The 18,042-nt window shown below is 31.4% G+C and overlaps 1 protein-coding gene across 2 annotated transcripts; it reads left to right on the top strand.

The window, feature by feature from the left end:
* The first annotated feature begins 5,857 nt into the window (after window positions 1-5,857).
* On the top strand, window positions 5,858-12,225 carry LOC125868078 (uncharacterized). 2 transcript variants are annotated; one of them, XM_049548680.1, is made up of 4 exons: window positions 5,858-6,718; window positions 7,224-7,399; window positions 11,473-11,547; window positions 11,672-12,225. In XM_049548680.1, exons 1-4 carry the CDS (start codon window positions 6,052-6,054, stop codon window positions 12,026-12,028), a joined length of 1,275 nt encoding a protein of 424 aa, XP_049404637.1. In that variant the 5' UTR covers window positions 5,858-6,051; the 3' UTR covers window positions 12,029-12,225. The 2 variants fall into 2 exon arrangements, with proteins under 2 accessions (XP_049404637.1, XP_049404636.1); XM_049548679.1 differs by having other exon boundaries at window positions 11,669-12,225.
* Window positions 12,226-18,042: the final 5,817 nt, after the last annotated feature.

Below are 18,042 nucleotides of genomic sequence, written 5' to 3'. Positions count from 1 at the left end.
AACACCAGGTTTATACTAGCTGAAGCAACCTTTATCCAATAATGTCTTGTTGAACCATTATGCTTTTTATTCTCTTTCATTGTAGTATTTAGCATCCACATTGCGTTAATGTGAGTTGCAATTCCAGAGCAAGTAGTGTTAGAAGTTGGAATTTTCACTAATTAAAAAAAGTATGAAAAAAGAAAACCAAGTCAAAAAAATTTGTAAAGACAACACATAATTTTAAAAAAAGACAATACCCTAGCTAGGATACATCTCTAGAATATCTATCCTTTTTCCTTTCATTAACATCTACCAAGAAATTAATGTCTGTGTACAAAGCACCAAAAAAAAGTTAGTTCCAAAAAGAAAATATACTGTGATTAACCGGTTAAAAAAATGAAAGAATCATTGACGAGAGGCTAAAAACAGGTGATGAAAAAAAAGAATGGGATTATTTTTGGTTTACTGAAAAAACATAGGTTTTTAAACCTAAATTAAATAATTAAAAAAAAAAACAAGTGTTGGAGGATCATATAATATATTCACGTAGCACAACTTTGAACATGATTAGTGCTTATGCGTTGCAAGTGGATTTAGAGGAGGAGTTAAAAAACGCCTCTAGGAGGATTTGGACGAGGTGGTGAGGAATATACCACATTTCGAGACGCTATTCATTGCCAGAAATTTCAATGATCACATTGTGTCAATCACTAGTGATTTTGATAGTGTGCATCAAGCTTTAGATTTTGGGGTTAGGAGTGGAGGAGCAGCGTCACTTCTAGATTTTGCTAAAGATGTTGAGTTGGTTATAACAAATTCATGCTTTCCAAAAGATAAAGAGGACCACTTGATTACCTTTATAGCGCGTGGTCAAAACTCATATTGATTACTTCCTCATTTTGAAGGGTGATATAGGTCTTTGTAAGGAACGTAAGACTATCCTAAGTGGGAATCTTACTATTCAACATAAACAGGTGATGGACATGGGAATTAAGAGGGAGGGGAAGAAGAAGACGTTGTATGACCAATCGAGGATCAAATGGGTGGCTTGACCCCTGAACCTGGAAATGGGAGAGAAGTTAGAGGTGATTGAGACTTAGGGAAGTAGTGGAGACTCGAAACACTTTCCAGTCAAGATGAGGTTGCACCAAGGATCTATGTTGAGCCTGTATCAATTTGCCTTTGTGATGAATAAATTGACATGGCACATTAAGGGTGAGGTGCCTTGGTTTTTGTTATTTGCATATGGCATTGTTTTGATTAAAGAGATCGCAAAGAGTTAACGACAAATTGTAGGTGTAGAGATAAAATATTTGAAGTGTAAATCTAATGATGTGACGCATGAGACATGCATAAAGTGAAATTTGATTCTCAAATTATCACCAAGAGAGAGATATTTAAGTATCCCGGATCTTTGATCCAAGGTAATGGGGAGATCTATGATGATGTCATATTGATGCGGTATGAATGAAGTAGAAGCTTGCTTCTGTTGTCTTGTGTGAAAATAAGGTACCACTAAAACTTGAAACTAAGTTTTATAGAGTGGTGGTTAGAACGACTTTGTTGGTGAAGTGAAGTGCTGACCAATCAAGAACTCCAAGTTCAAAAAATGCAAGTGGCAAAATGAGGATGTTGAGATGGATGTGCAGGCATACTAGGAATGAGAGGATCTGGAACGAAGTGTGAGTGAATGTCGTGTTGGAGACAATGAGGAAGGAAGACTAAGATAGTTTAAACACGTGAAAAGCAAATGTGCAAATGCCTCAGTAAAGAGGTTGGATATAGGGGGATTGATAAAGATAGAGGTATGCCGAAGAAGTATTGAGGAGATGTGATTAGGCAGGATATGCCACAACTTCAATTTATCGAGGACATGACCTTATATATGAGGATATGAAAGTCATCAATAAAGGTAAAAGGTTAGTACGTAGTTGAGAGTTGTCTTATTACTAGCCCATGCATGTCTTTGACTGGGTGGAAGTATAGAACTACATGTCGGTCGTAGTATCAACATATACATATAGTATTTGACTTTTGGTATTTGATTTCATCTGTGGTTTATTGTATTTTGGTGACCACACTTTGTTGTTGTTGTTGTTGTAGTTCCTTACATATTTGCTTCGTACTACTTTGCTATTAGCTATTATGTTTTTTCTTTAGTTACTTGAATCGAGATCTTTCAAAAACAACTTCTCTATCACATTTAGATAGTGGTAAGACCTGCATATACTCTAGCTTTCTCAAACCCCACTTTATGAGATTTTATTGAGTATGTTATTATTGTATACAATATCATATTTGTTCAATTTTTAGACGAGCTGCAATAAGTTGGACTAAGCTAATAAGTAAACAGATTAATGACCCATTCAAACTTAAATCTATTAGACGAACTATATTTTTATGGAAAAATCACACCATATACACATTTAAGAGACAATATTACGAGTTTTAAACCTATTCTTAAAAAATTCTTACTTATAACAGTTTAATTACGGGTTATAACATATCAATTAAATTTAACTTTATTTAAAAATCAATTAAAATTTACTTTATTAAATGATTAATCTTTTTATATTTTTATATTATTAATTATTTAATTATATTGATTGCAGTTCCTTTTATATAATTAATAGGTGAGAGAAATAATATTAATGAGAGAGAATCAATTTGTAATTATCTATTACACCTTTTAAGGGATATTTTAACTTATTCAAATACCTTTTATTTATTAATGACTATTGGGGCCTTTAATTTTTTTAAAAAAAATAAATTTATCACCGTATATTTTAACATGTAATTTTCTCTCTCTTTAATCTTTTTTTTTTTTGCTTTTCTTGATTTTTTTTAATTTTAAATTTTGATATTGTTTTTTTTTAATCTGATTTTTTTAGAATTAAGAATTCTATATTTTGAAAATTTGATTTCGTTTTTTATTTTAATTAATCTAAAACTTGATTTCTTGAGAAAAAAAACCGTTTTACGTAAATTTTGAACTTGTTTTTGGTGTGTTTTTCTATATCTAAAATATTGTTTTGTTGGTGAAATAAGTATATTTAATTCTGAAATTTGTTGATATATATGGATAATATGAGATCATAAAATCTTTAATAAGGATTTCTTAAGTTTAGCTTAAATATGATAAAAAAAAATCACACTTGAATACGGAATATAAATTGAAGAGAGAGGAAAATATATAACTTGTATTAATTATTGCAGTTTAGACTTTTAATTACATGTTTTGATTTTTGGGTGATGTATATTTCTTTTGCTACAATTTCTGACAACAATATATAATATGCATTGTTTTACAACCAGATTTATTCTTCTCGAATTTATACCCGTTGGATACTAATTTTATACATTTTTATATTTTGTCTTTGTTCTAAAATTTCAAGTTGGATACCAAGTGTATATAAATTGGATAAAATATTAACTTGTTTTAGATTATCTAATTTGATTGAAATATCAGTTACATTTTGTTTTTTTTGCATTTTCAATTGGGATATTTGTTGGAAACCAATTGAATACAACATTAACTTGTTTAGGTTATCTAATTTGATTGAAATCTCAACCACAAGTTGATTTTTCAATTTTCCAATGGGATATCAATTCAATACTAAATTTATACAAATTGGATACAATATTAACTAGTTTTACGTTGCCTATTTCAGTTGAAATCTCAATTACATGTTTTTTTTTCAATTTTACCACTGGGACGGTAGTTGGATACCAAATGTATACCAATTTCATACTAAGATTTGACTTAATTTTTCCAGTCAATATCAATCGCATACAAACATTACCTATTTTTTGAGTATACATTTGAGAAACACTGATTACACAAATGATTAACTAGCACACATAATAAATATTCTAAAATTATAATTCATTAACTTAAAAGACAAAATAAATCAAAACATGAGTTTGCCACCATAAAACAACCAAATAAAAATAAAAATAAATTATGTCTTTTTTTCAGAAGGGTAATTTGAACATATCTTCCTATTGTGTTCCTCCCGACGACATGTACTGCTCGTAATCTTAAACCTCTTGAATTTCACATCAGCAAATCATTTACAAGTTGTGATTTCCGTATAGTTCTTTTTGAAACATGCGACAATAATTTCTGCTCCGACACTTTTTGAATTGCATATTTTTCTGTTTCATCATAAATTATTGTGTCAATATTATATCATACAAAAGTACAAATAACTTTTATACATATGTTATATCAATATACAAATTTCATACCATTTTTATGCTTACAAAATTCATACAAAACTTAATACATATGTTATTTTAAAACAATTTCATGTGTTATTACAGAATACAAAAGTAAAAACACATATGTTATATCAATCAGTATACAAATTTCATACAATTCTTATTTACACATTTCTTACATATTTCATGCCAAAAGTTATCAATTATTCATATCAGGATCATGCCACTAGAATACCAAAATAATTCCAACTTAGAAATATTAATTTTCATTTCTTTAATAAACAGTACACCAAATTCATTACATTATTATTCTCAATATTCATTACAATATAATGCCAAAAAAAAATCCAATCAAACCAAAAATCGTACGAAAACATTATCGATTGTCATACATGCTTGGTAGTATAAGTATACAAATTCCAAAGAAAAAGTAATCTATTTTTTTAACCAAAAATATACCAAAAAAAATGCGTCAGACAAATAATGAACAAATTCAATGTTCATACCAAAATATAACATTATATATTTTTTAAAAAAAGCCATAATTCAAATTATTATACACAACAAAAATTCTGAAATCAGTATACAAATTTCATATAATTATTATGCACATTTTTCATACCTATTTCATGCCAAAACTATACCTATTTCATTACATAAGTCGTCACTTTTTCACAGCAGAATCATGCCACCATAATACCAAAATAATACCACTTTTAACTATTAATTGTCATTTATTAGACAAATAGTATACGAAATTCATTCAAATATAATTCTAAAATCGTACCAACATGGTATAACCAATATACCAAATTCAAATAAATTTTATGTAATTTTTTAACCAGAAACATACAAAAATGAATGTTCAAACAAAAATCTATACCAATTTCAAATAAATTTTATGTAATTTCAAAAGTGAATATTCATACCAAAAATGCCATAATTAAAACTATTATTCACAAACAAAATCTGAATATTTTTTTTTCCAGAATCACTGTTCATAATTTTTTTGAACGTTTGATTTGTATTACAATACAAATAAAAAATCGCAAAGAACATTAACCTGAAGGATCCCATCTACCACTATATTTTATTAATACTAATAAGATGCCGTTCAGAAAATAAAGATTATTGAATAAAAACGAATATGAATTAGATAAGAGTGACAAGATTTCTAGAAAAAAATCGAAGAGAGAGAAACGTGAAAGAATATGGATGAAATCAGAATTTTTAATTAATTTTAACAAATTAGAGTGAAATAAGGAAACTAAATATTCTTAATTAGTTTGAATTTCCTTAATTTATGCTAATTAGTAATTATCTTCAATCAATTCAAATTTAATTAACACATTTATTTCCTTTTTTTACCTTTTTTTTTCAAAAACGAATTATTTTATTTTTTTCTTTTTATTTTTTTCAAATTTTTTATTTTACAATTATTTAAAAAAAGCTTTTTTTAAGAAACTGTTACAACCTGAAATATTTTATTGTTACAACTTGAAAGTTTAATTCTACTGCTATAACTTGAAAATATTAGTCTAATATATATCATATATGAAATTTTCACTATTTTTATGGGCTAATTTTACCGTCCGCGTTGTTTTGGCCCATTTTCATTTTATTCCGACCAAAAAAATAAATAAATCTTTTTGTTACTTCGAGGAAAGTGAAAAAACCAGTCCACTCTGTCAAGAACCCCAATTCCTCTCCTTAAACTCCAAGTCTTCCCGCCGCTTCACTTCACTTCACTTCTCATACCCTCCACAACACCACCGTTCACGGCGGCGGCATAATCCCTTCAGTTTATCCTCTTCCTCCTTTCCTCCGCTCTAATCTCATCTTCCGATGGAGGCCACGGCGGCGTCTGAAACCTCCGATGGACCTGTCTTGAACGTGATCAACAAGCGCATCCGTGCCCTCCGCAAGAAACACAACCGCATTCTCCAGATGGAAGAATCTCTCGCTAATGGAAAAACCCTTAACAAGGAGCAAGAAGAAACTTTCCGCTCAAAAACCAGCGTTGTTGCTGCCATAGACGAGCTCGAGAAGCTTCGTCAGCCACTAGCTGCTGCTGTAACGGAAGAAATCAACCTTGCTACTCAACACCATCTCGTTTCTGCTGCGGATTCCCCAGATGAGAAATTAGCTGGAAAAGACGATAACAGTTGTGTTGAGGTTGAGGATTTGCTTAACATTATTTATTTTGGTAGCATGTTTGCTCATGCGAATTGGGGGAAAAATGATTTTGTTTCAACTATGTGGAAAAGGGCTATGCATGAGAGGGCTTGTTGTTTGAACTATGATTGCATGCCGGAAGATGAGTCGACGGATGTGATGGATATGTTGTCGGAGAAGGACTTGGATTTAATCTCCATGCTTAGTGAGCTACTCATTTGTCGTCCTGTTAACTCTACTTTGTCGCACAAGCACGCCCTTCAGGCTTGCTTTGAGCATGCCAAGCTGTGGATAACAAAGTCTGATCAGCACATTGCACCAGAATCAGATGCTACTTGTGAGTGCAAAGTTTACTCCTTTCATCCCATTTTATATGTTGTTGTTACTGTTTTCGTAAATACTTTGACTTGCTGCACTTGAGCTGTGCCTCTCTATGTCCACAAGGTAGGAGGTAGGAGGTAGGGTAAGGTTTGCGTATGCCCTACACTCTCTAGAGTCCAAACTCCACTTGTAGGATTACACTAGGTATGTTGTTGTTATTTATGAGTAAACTCCACTTGTAGGATTACACTAGGTATGTTGTTGTTATTTATGAGTGAAAGGATAGCTTGATAGTGAAAAAGTTTAATACTTCATCAAAGTTTTGAACTTCTTATCAGTTTACAATAATATATTTGTATTCTTGAAAGTTGTATAGAAATGAGATAATGTGAGTCATTTTGGAACATGAAAACGAATGTGGTATAGATTGAAAAGGAGGGAGTATACTAATAGCAATATCCCCTTTTTAGTTAAGATTGAGGTGATCGTTTGTAGATACTTATATTTTTGTTTCGTTGCAGATGCTGGTTTGAGATCCAAGTTGAACAAGATCATGTCTTCGTTGTATTTTACAACAGAACCTGTTTTTCGAGTGGAACAGGCTGTTGCTGAGTATGAGTCTTATCAGGAAGAGACGGGTTTGCCTGTCAATGCAACTGGGCAGGTGGAGAGTCCAGTTGAGCGCTATCAAGAGAAGGTAAATGCTACTTTGGGCTACCTCTAAGATAGAATATCCAAGAAGTTGTAACTTGTTGACTTTTTCGATGGTTACTCATGTTTGCTTTTGCTATTTCCCTATAGTATTATAGTAAACATAGCAGTTAGGTGTTGTTGAATTAGGCCCTATACTGATTCTGCATACTCTGAAACACACTTCAGCACAATGCTAAAATTTGTACTTCAAAAGTCCAAACATTCACTTCTTTTTGGTTTGTGGAAATAGAATATACTTTTATGTGGTTTTATTTAGGTCAATCTTTTGACTGGTCAGGTTTTTGGGACCTGATCCTTGCTATTAGATTGTGTGCTTCTCCCCTTTTTGGTTTTATTTGGGGTTGGGATTTAGGACTTATACCTTAGCAGAACACACCTTCCCTTTATTTTGCTAAAATAATGGTTGTTTGTGTTATTATTTGTGTGATAAAGAGTTCATGAACTTTATTGGTGAGTGGTGTGGATTTTTCTGCTGAACTTTATTGTGTGTGAAAAATTGCTTTTGTTAGTTTAGATATACCAAGAGCACTATCTTGAACAATAATAGATATCTAGGAAATAAAAATGATTACTGTAGTTACTAATTAGAAGTGATTATTAAACACTATTTTTTTAAGTATAAGAATTATTTGATACCATCAACTAAACCAAATAACCCAGTGTATTAACAAAAGGTAGCCATATTTTCGGGGTGACATGGACTAGGGTTGTGAATGACTGGGTTGGTAGCTCGGACTGCATTTGGTAAGATATATAATGTATTTTCATGCAAGATACTTTTGTGGAAAATGTTCCATTTTTTGTTCTAGATCGGTTTTGGTGTTTGGCTGTGTATAAAGGTAAGTCTTAAGGCTTGTGAGTGGTGTCTTGGTGATAATTGTATCAACATTCTTAATGGATCATAGCAAATGACATGGATTAAGAGGTGAAGTTGGTAGAAGAGGAAAATGAATTATATCCTACAATGACGCAAGTCATATCTGCTCCAGTTTTGGATTCTAGCTTAAATAAATTAGGTGAGCATATCTGCTCCAGCCTTGTGGGGTTTACCAATTATGGACTAATTGAATTTTTCCTTTTGGTTTATGTGCTACTCTCTTTGCCCTAAATTAACTATCCTACACCCTGATGTGTTGTCTTCATATCTGTAAACGCTTTCTATATTCCCTTTAATAATTTTAGAATAGTAGTTAATAGTATTCTAAGGCTTGTTTCGAGATCCTCTGGGGTGGTTCGGGTTATCACATTTTTCTTCTGTCATTAGGAAACATTGTACTCCCTCTGTCCCATTTTATGTGGCAACATTTCCTTTTTGGTCAGTCCCAAAAAGAATGTCACATTTCATTATATGGAAAGTATTTAAAGGTACAATTCCTTTTTTATCCTTGTTGGTCCCACTTAATCTTAAAATAATACTCCAATACATTTATGAGGAGAGAGAAATTGTGTCTACTTTTTAAAAGGGCAATTTGGTAAACATTTCAAAGTCTTCATTTATTTCTTAAACTCCGTGCCCGGTCAAATGTTGCCACATAAAATGGGACGGAGGGAGTAGTTGTTTTTGCAAAGGGGGGAAATTAGTACATTACCGAGGTTGTAGAAGGGACCAAATGAAAATTTGTGGTTTGATTCCCACAAGTGCGTTACAAAATAAGATCTAGATAAAAGCATGCAAATGCATGAAATGATGAGAATATTAGGATTCCAGATAAACAATGGATGCATTCCTGTTCTAAAGAAGGATGATACCCACTATGCACAATATCTATTATCTGGACACATCATAAACTTGGGAAGTCCTCAATAAGACAACTCTAAAGTTTCATAAATATATAAATTGCTCATAAGTTGAACCTAAAGTTTCTTCAAGTATGCTCGCTTTTTGCTAAAATCAATCTATATATTTGTAAGAGAGTAAATCCTAGTGTCTTCTTATAATGTGGAGTCTGGGCCAGCTTGTAAGCACTTCAACTATTCCATCAGGCACCGACCGATACCTGGTACCTCCTACTAATAGAGAAGAATCATCTAGTGTTTTCTTGCCTCCACTTGGATTTGACCTTGGACCTCATGATTCTTCTCCCTAGTGGCGAAGTAAAAAAATTCATTAAGGGTGTTACATAATATAATTTTTCGACCAAGGGTGTTCGACTGGCCACCTGAGTGTTGTCACTACATGTGGCTACGCCACTGCTTTTCCCACACCATCAACTACTAGACAAACCCTTGGGTTGCAAGTGATCAGAGTATTTCATGAGAAGGAAACAAAAACTTATTTACATTCACTGCTGAGAATGCTTTTCTTTTTCTTGCCTCCTTAATTGATGTTCCTTTATAAAAGATATAAGTTAGTTGTTTATTATCTTCTGCTGTAATCAATCTTTCTGACCCAACAAGACACCAAAGGCTGCCTGTGAGACTTCCCTGTTCCTTCTTCATCTTTATCTAGGCCAAAACACATTTTGAGTTTCAGCTCGAAGTATGTATTTTTCTTTCCTTTTCTTTCTCTTTCTTGCTTTAATAATTTGTTGGGAATATTAGAATATGCCTGGTGTTTTGATATATGTGGGCAATTAGCTTTATTTAGGAATTTGCCTTTTGGGTTCTTGTGAAACAGTGAATTCGGGATTCTGGATTGTATTATTCTGAGATCTTTCCTTCTTTTTGAGTTTCTTTGAAAGAAGCTATCCCTTTTCTACATTTCTTGGTTCTCAACTTTTGGAGAAGGGTCATTTTCTAGTTTCTATTTTGTTTAATTGGCCTTTAAATTTGGCCCCTTTGGAGTTCTTCTCCAATTTATCAAGAAAGTGTGTATTTTTGATGCAAATCCTGAAGCAACCTGAACTTGGTTTGAAGTTTATTTGTCTCTCTTTCTAGATAATTAGCTTATCCTCTTTGCATTTGTTTTTGGAATACAGTTCCTGAAGTGACTACAACTTAAGCTATAGTTTAACTAGCTGCATTTGCTGGGATTGTTTCTGATTAGCTGCAATAAGGTTTAAGGTTGTGGATCTCTCATGCACACACACATGCGTGCGCACACACTGAGACAAATGTCTTTGATCATTGATAGATACATTCCTTTGTTTTTAGTTCAGTTTCACCTTCTTTAATCATTTCCCTGAAGTGTAATACTCTATTTTGACCTCTTTAATTGAATGATGTTGTGCCTTGATCCCCCCCCTCTCCTCCTTAAACAAATAACAAAACTAAATAAACAAACTTGTGTTTTTTGTTATTCCATTTCTGTTACTATTTAGTGTTTCTTGCACTTCGACTATCATATTATTCTGTTGTAGGGACTGTTCCTTTTTTTAGTATGCTTTGTCGTGCTTTCTTCAGCATTTTGTCTTGTCTTCTCTCCTATTGTTTTCTCTTTTCGAAATGCTATTACTTGAGCTGAGAGTCTATCGGAAACAACCTCTCTATCATCCAAGGTAGAGGTAAGGACTGCACAAACACTACCCTCCCTAGATCCCACTTGTGGAATTGACACTGGTATGCTGTTGTTGTTTGTTGTTTACTATCTTCTCTGAAAACACTGATTTCACCATCTGCAAAAAGTATAGAAAAGCTTATTAACCGTCAATGCTGAATATTCTATCTTTACCAGCTTCTTTTTGAAGGTTTATTTGTATGAGGTAGAAGGTAAACTACACATTGTCTCTTCTCCAAACCACTTCACCATCAGAGAAGAATAATGTATTGACTCTTGACCATCTTTTGGGCAGCACTATCTGAAAACAGAATATTATAGTCTTTCCCCATGTGTTTGGAGAAAATTTTGATGTCTTATGTTGTTTTTCATGTATTCACTACATCTGATATATTAATGTGTAAATGCTAGAATTTAATCAATAGTTGTGCTTTTAATTTCTTGTCTTGAAATATGATGGGACACTTGTGTGTTTTAGTAATGGTAGTAACTCGTCAATTGACTATGCATAGGTACACATTTTTAGCACTTCTTTTCTGTTTTTTCTTGTCATTTTAGAAGTCCTAGCTGTAGCTTATGTTCCTGCATAATCCAACTTCAAATATTTATTTGTTTCCCAGGAAGGGGAACATGTAAATTCTCAAGCTGACAAATCTAGCGAAATTCACGATAGCTCTGCAAAAGATCTCCCCCAGGTATGCATGTGTACTTCTTGGAGAATGCTTTCTCAAGTTGAATGTTGTTATTCACAAGATACCCTGAAAGGCTATAAATGTTAATTTTTTCCAATATAAAAATTACTTTGATGGGGAACAGGAGGAGAACTTGTCCGAGCAACGTGCTGAACCAGAAGAAGTTGGACATGAGGGAGAAGGTGTTGAGGATCCGAAGGATGCAAATGTTGATAATCAACAATCGGTTCCCCGGAGGTCCAATCAGCATTTCAGGGGTAATCGTGGTGGAGGCCGTCGTGGATACAACAATGGCCGTGGAGGCCGTGGCAGAGGACGGTCTTACTATGATGACCACAACCCATACTATGATCAACCTGGTAATTATTACCCCAGGAATTATCCTAATTATCGGGGAAGGGGTGGTAGGGGTAGCCGTGGTGATGGGAATTATAGCCACTATGCTTCAGGTGATCAAGCTGGAAATGTCCCCGCTTTTTCATGATTGTTTTGGTGAAGCATATGCTATTCCTTGTTTGTTGGAAGGTGATAACGCTATTTCCCGGTTAACCTGAAGCACTAAATGTGTCAACTGTTTTGCTTGTGTTAAGTCTTACCAGAAGAGCATTAAAAAAAGGGTCAAGTGTAGTGTCTTTTTTGAACTTTACAACTTGTTTGATCAATTTTGAGTCTTCATTACTAGTTTGATCTCAAGTGAAATTGTATGATAATGTCTGCTATATTCTGAGTGTGTAAAAGCTGCCTGCTGTTATATAACATTCAGAAGGCTGATTTATGCAGATGTGCCTGTTTTAAGGCATCCACCTAGATTGTATCCCTATTTTTAAACATTGTCCAAATATAGCATTTGGGAAATTATTCTCCCAGACAATGTTCGACTTGGTCTAGTGTTTGCTCATATATTGCTCAACCTTTTTTTATGACCACGGTGTTTGGGCCAGTTTTCGTGCACCTTGACTAATTTCACGAGATACATGCCTCTCACTAGAACCAGGTACAAGGTAACTTTGTCCACCAAGACTAGGACAAAGGGAAAGCATCCCTTAGTTTTTTTTTTTTTTTTTTGTCTTCGTGGAGTTTTGAACTTGAGACCTTAAGGGTTCTCAACCACTTCATTGACTATTAGGTCGCATCCTTGGGTCATATATTGCTTAACCTTACCGACAATGCTGTTTAATTTTTCCAATCATGATTTTATGTTTATTCATAAATTTTTAGTTTTTGCTGAAAAGGAATCTTTAGGTCGTGGTCTAATAGATCTAATAGATGTATGTGTTGCAAGAAAAATAAAGAGTATTTTGGAATGGAATGGTGCATATATTTGCTTTTGAAATATTAGTGCCTCGATTTGCTATTTGGGTAAAATATTAAAATCATATACAAGTATGTGCGATATCGTGTTCTAAATTGATGTTTTTGAAAGTATTGAAAACTAACTGAATTATATCAAGGACAAATTACTTAACTACACTCCTTTATTTACCTTAATATCCATTTATCCTTACTTATTTCAAAATTTTCAAAAATCCCTTATTTACCTATGTACCCGCATGTATCTCGTGCACAACGCTATGTATCTCGCTATGTGGAATGTATCAAACGTTATGTATTTCGTGTACAACGCTATGTATCCTGCTAAGTGAAATGTATCAAACCTAATGTATCCCGTGCACAACGCTATGTATCCCGCAAACATCATTTTTAAGGAATTTTTGGTAAATAGAAAACTAGAAGGGATATAATGTTATTTAGTACTTATAATATGTGGTTCCTATAATTTATATCGAAGAAAATCAAGATGATAGGATGATTTTAAATTATAACTTTGATTATTCAAAATAGAATAATTCAAAAAATTTCATTACATAAATTTTATAAAATAATCGATCAAATCGTAACACTCCTTTGCCATGTCTTGACGAGCAACGTCAAAGGAATTAAGACATTTAGCCCATATAAAATGAGAGATGCTATAAATAATAACAATAATATATTCAATGTAGTTTGACAAAAATGAGGTTTCATTTAACCCACTCTAGTTTAATACAATGTGTAATATCTTCGTCAATCTCATCATTACCTTCGATTATAGATCTAAGGTACTTAAAACTTCCTCAAAATGACTTATATATCAATCATCACTTCCACATCTATCTTAAAACTTACACTCTAAATATTCTATTTTAATTATGCTTACGAATATTTGGATATGCAATAATAATTCGGCCTACGAAGATCTTGATAGATGAAAAAAGATTTTGTTTTAAATTGATTTTAAATCATAAATCTCTCATAATTTTCACTCACTTATTAAATAAATCTTCACAATATATTATTCCTTTTTGTTTTTCGATAATCAAGCATAATTATTTATATTTAGTCAATAAAGTGTATCAATTTACTCAAGAAGTCAACTTAATTATATATATATATATATTTTATAATGGTGTTGGGAATATATATAAAATGGTTAATTATATTGATAGAGAATAAACCATCACTTTAAAATTTGAATAGTTTAATAAATTTAAAAGTCATGAATGGTGCATAAAAGTAAAATGTATCAAACATCATCATATCTTAAAAATAAAGAAACTATGATGATAAATTTTAATGATACCTACTCCATCTTTAATCAGAGGTCACGAGTTTGAGTTTTGAATATGAAAAAAATCATGTTGAAAGTGTCAACCTTAGAATGAACCTTATAGTGAAAGATTCGAATTTAGTCAGTACTCCAAAATAAACGTCGACAATGGAATATGAAAAATAAAAAAAAATAGAAAACGGATATTTTTTTTTTTCAAAAGGATGAGACAGGAACAAAAAAGTTGTGCTAGATAGCCGCATATAATGAATGGTAATTAAAATTCAGCCGCAAAAGTATTTTTTACTGTGGGAGCATCCTACTTTTTATCTTGTCTTGATTATAAAGATTATTTTTAGGTGTTTAATTGTTATTTTTTTTTACAAATAAAAGGAATATTACTTAAAAGAAAATTAGGTAAAATGTTCATTGAGTCAAAATTTCTTACACAAATAACTTAATTATCACTAAATATTACATAAAATGGTCATTCGACCACTTTTAATAACTTATTCCCTTCCATCCTTCTTCTTCTTCTTCTTCTTCCTTGTTTATTTACTACTTTCCTTCTTCCTTCCTCCTCCTCCTTTCATGTTCAAAGCTCGATTTTAAAATTTGATCTATCGTAAATATGAATTGTTTTGAGTGAATAATATATCAAAAGATCCATATTGATATGAGCTCATATCAAAATTTTGAGACTGGTTAGAGGATGTTTTAGTTGGTTGGGATCGAAAAAAATTGGTCTGCAATGTATATTTTATTATATCAACAATGTACATAGATGTATATTCATCTTCGATACATAGTTATACAATAATGATACATTATATATATATATATATATATATATATATATATATATGGTCCTAGGATAGAGACATAGGGTTAGAGGGTTTAACTGAACCTGTTTCATCAATATATTTTTTTAATATTTCATAAATGGAAAAAAATTACGTTTTATTCTTAACATTAATTACTTATTTCTCAAATTATTTTCAAGATGTAATACTAAACATCAATTAATAGGGATCGTATGATAAATAATCATATCAATAATTATTTTCTTAATGTATGTGTCCAATCCAAATATAACAAATTAAAATGAACGGAGAAAGTAATTGTTTGGTTTAAATTAATAATCAAGAAAAAAAAGTATATATTCAAAGAAAAGGATGCTTCATATGGCATATGGGGAACAAATAACAGATACTAGATTTGAAATTTATTCATTTGCTTTAAATTGATTGTTCATACTTCATTAATTTATATTATTCTGTTTTAAATACATATATCCATTTTCTTCAAAAGTTTCGCATATTATAAGCCACAAACATAAAGTAGGAAAATAAAGGATTTTTTTTTTTGAATATATAGATTTATAAATGAGATAATTTTTAGCTAGAATTGTGGAATTACCAGAGAAAAACATTAGAATAAATAAAAGAAATATTTGTTAATTTAACTATGGTTATAATCTTATTTTTGGATAGTTAAGATTTTACATTTAATTTGTAATTATGACACTTGTCTCTTTTTCAAGTTGGAATTTGAGAAAATGGAGAGGAGTCATGATATAATATTGTGTATTACTCATATGTTAAAAATGTAGAGGGTGAATTAAGACAGGATTTTTATTTAATGGATTTCAAATCACAATTTTTTTTACATACTAATTTCTAAGTAGATTATTTGTAGATAATTTTTAACACAAATACATAACTTGCACAATTTAGGTTCTGTCGAATTTATTACCACCATAACTTCGCTCTCTGATTGTAAAATTTCTGAAGCTTATAATCTAAATATATTATACATTTAAATGAATATAAAGCAAATCATTAAGAGTAAAATGAAATTTTCTACATAAAAATTATTTCTAAATTTTAAATTGAGTTATTCTTTTCCAAATTAAACAAATTTAAAAAATATGCTGACATAAATTAAAGCATATGGGATAGGGAATAACTTACCCTTTATGCACTTTTAAATTCTTAATTTATAATAATAACATACCATCACTTACCCTTTATGCACTTAAATTCATAATTTATAATAATAATAATATGCCTTAGCTCAAAAGAAGTGTAATAAATTATATCTAGGGATGGTGTGATATTCAAAATTCATGTCAATTTAAAATAATAAATTAAAACGGAGGAGTATATAATAGTATTTCTTTTGTGAAATATTCATCACCACAAACATCTTAGTTGTACCTACGAAAAGGACAGAAAGTGGCACACTTCAATTAGATTCTCCTTTTTTTTTTTTTCCTCTTTGGTGTTCGATATTTATATTAGAGTTCGACTAGATTCAAATTTGCGCCAAAAAATCCTACATTAGAGGGTAAAACTCTTTCTAATAAAGACAATTCCTTATCCAAAGAAACTCAAACCCAATACCTCTGATTAAAAAATGAAGGAATACTTACTGCTCCACCACAATACATGAACATATTGAGTTGTAAATGAACCACACACTTTCTTGTGGGAATTAAAATTCCATATGTTAACATCATTTGAAGTGTAGTTTCCATTTGGCTAGAGAATGTTTTCTAGGCATCTTTGTGTTTGTGCACAAGGACAATTACATAATTTAAGAAGAAAACTTTAAGCTATACCCTAATGGATCTCGTTATTTCGTTTTCTCATATATGAAAACATTTTATAATTGCGGTCAGACTCAAATTCGGAACTTCTAATTAATTACTCTCTTTATATATTAGTATGAATCAATTTAGATGAATCTTTTATTTAAGGTTGTCTTTATTTAATTAGGTTGTCAACAATTCCTATCTGATTGTGTTTGAATGAATAAGATGAGTAACCTAGATACTCCGCGAATTATTATATTTATCTTTAATTAAAACATGTTGTTGCTTTTTAATCATTATTGTGAAGAGGCACACTTCGATACCAATATTGATGTCCAATAGTTTTGTAGTATTAGTTGAATTTAACTATTACATCATCCATTGAGTATAACAGAGAAAATAATAATATTTCTAATTATTTGATGCTAGCCAGGGTGGTAAATTAGCTAGATGTTCCTTTCAACAGTAGAAATTGGTTTCATATCCAATAAATTCAATTTTTAAAGAGCATAGCTTCCCATGATCAAATAGGAATAAAAAATTTCATCTTCTCCTACGAAATGGTATCCAACTTTTTAATTAGGCGGAATATATAGATAGACATTTAAATTTGACATTAACTATTAATCGAATATTTTAACTTATCAAATAATCATCTAACCATTTTAATTCATTTTTACTGTGTCACATAGATATTCGATACTGACATATTTGAGCATTTTGATGTTTAACAACTCATCCATGTCATTACTTGTTAACTGAAATGACATAGATGAGCCAAACTTTTAACAGATAATATAGATGAGCCTTTTCTCAAAGATCGATGACATATTGAGCCTTTTCCCTTTACAAAATTCTATAATTAATGATGTGACCGAATCATAATTGACCACGTATAAAAAATGGTTTTGCAAAACGAAACTATTTTCAATTAGCAAATAATGACACAATGAGCCTTTTCTCAAACGAAAATGGTATAGATGAGCCAAACTTTTAATGGATGACTTAAATGAGCCTTTTCTCAAAGTTCAATAACATATTTGAGCCTTTTCCCATTTTTCAACTTTGACATGTCACCCAGGATTGAAATTTCATGTGAGGTTTACTGGAATCGGGTGTTCATGATATATACATGTGGTAAGTTAAAGTGTCTAGATGATCATTAGATAAGTTGGAAAGTTCAACTAACAACGAAGATGAAATTTGAATGTCCAAAGTTTAACAATATCAGAGTCAGACTCATGCAGTACGATGTTGGGGCAAACCTTAACAAGGATACTGAATTCCTAAAGAAGGGCGTTTGTGATGCCCATGA

The sequence above is a fragment of the Solanum stenotomum genome, chromosome 6 (assembly GCF_019186545.1).
Source record: "Solanum stenotomum isolate F172 chromosome 6, ASM1918654v1, whole genome shotgun sequence".
Classification (NCBI taxonomy): Eukaryota; Viridiplantae; Streptophyta; class Magnoliopsida; order Solanales; family Solanaceae; genus Solanum; species Solanum stenotomum.
Note: the sequence above shows the minus strand (reverse complement) of the source record. Positions and strands in the feature narration are given on the sequence as shown.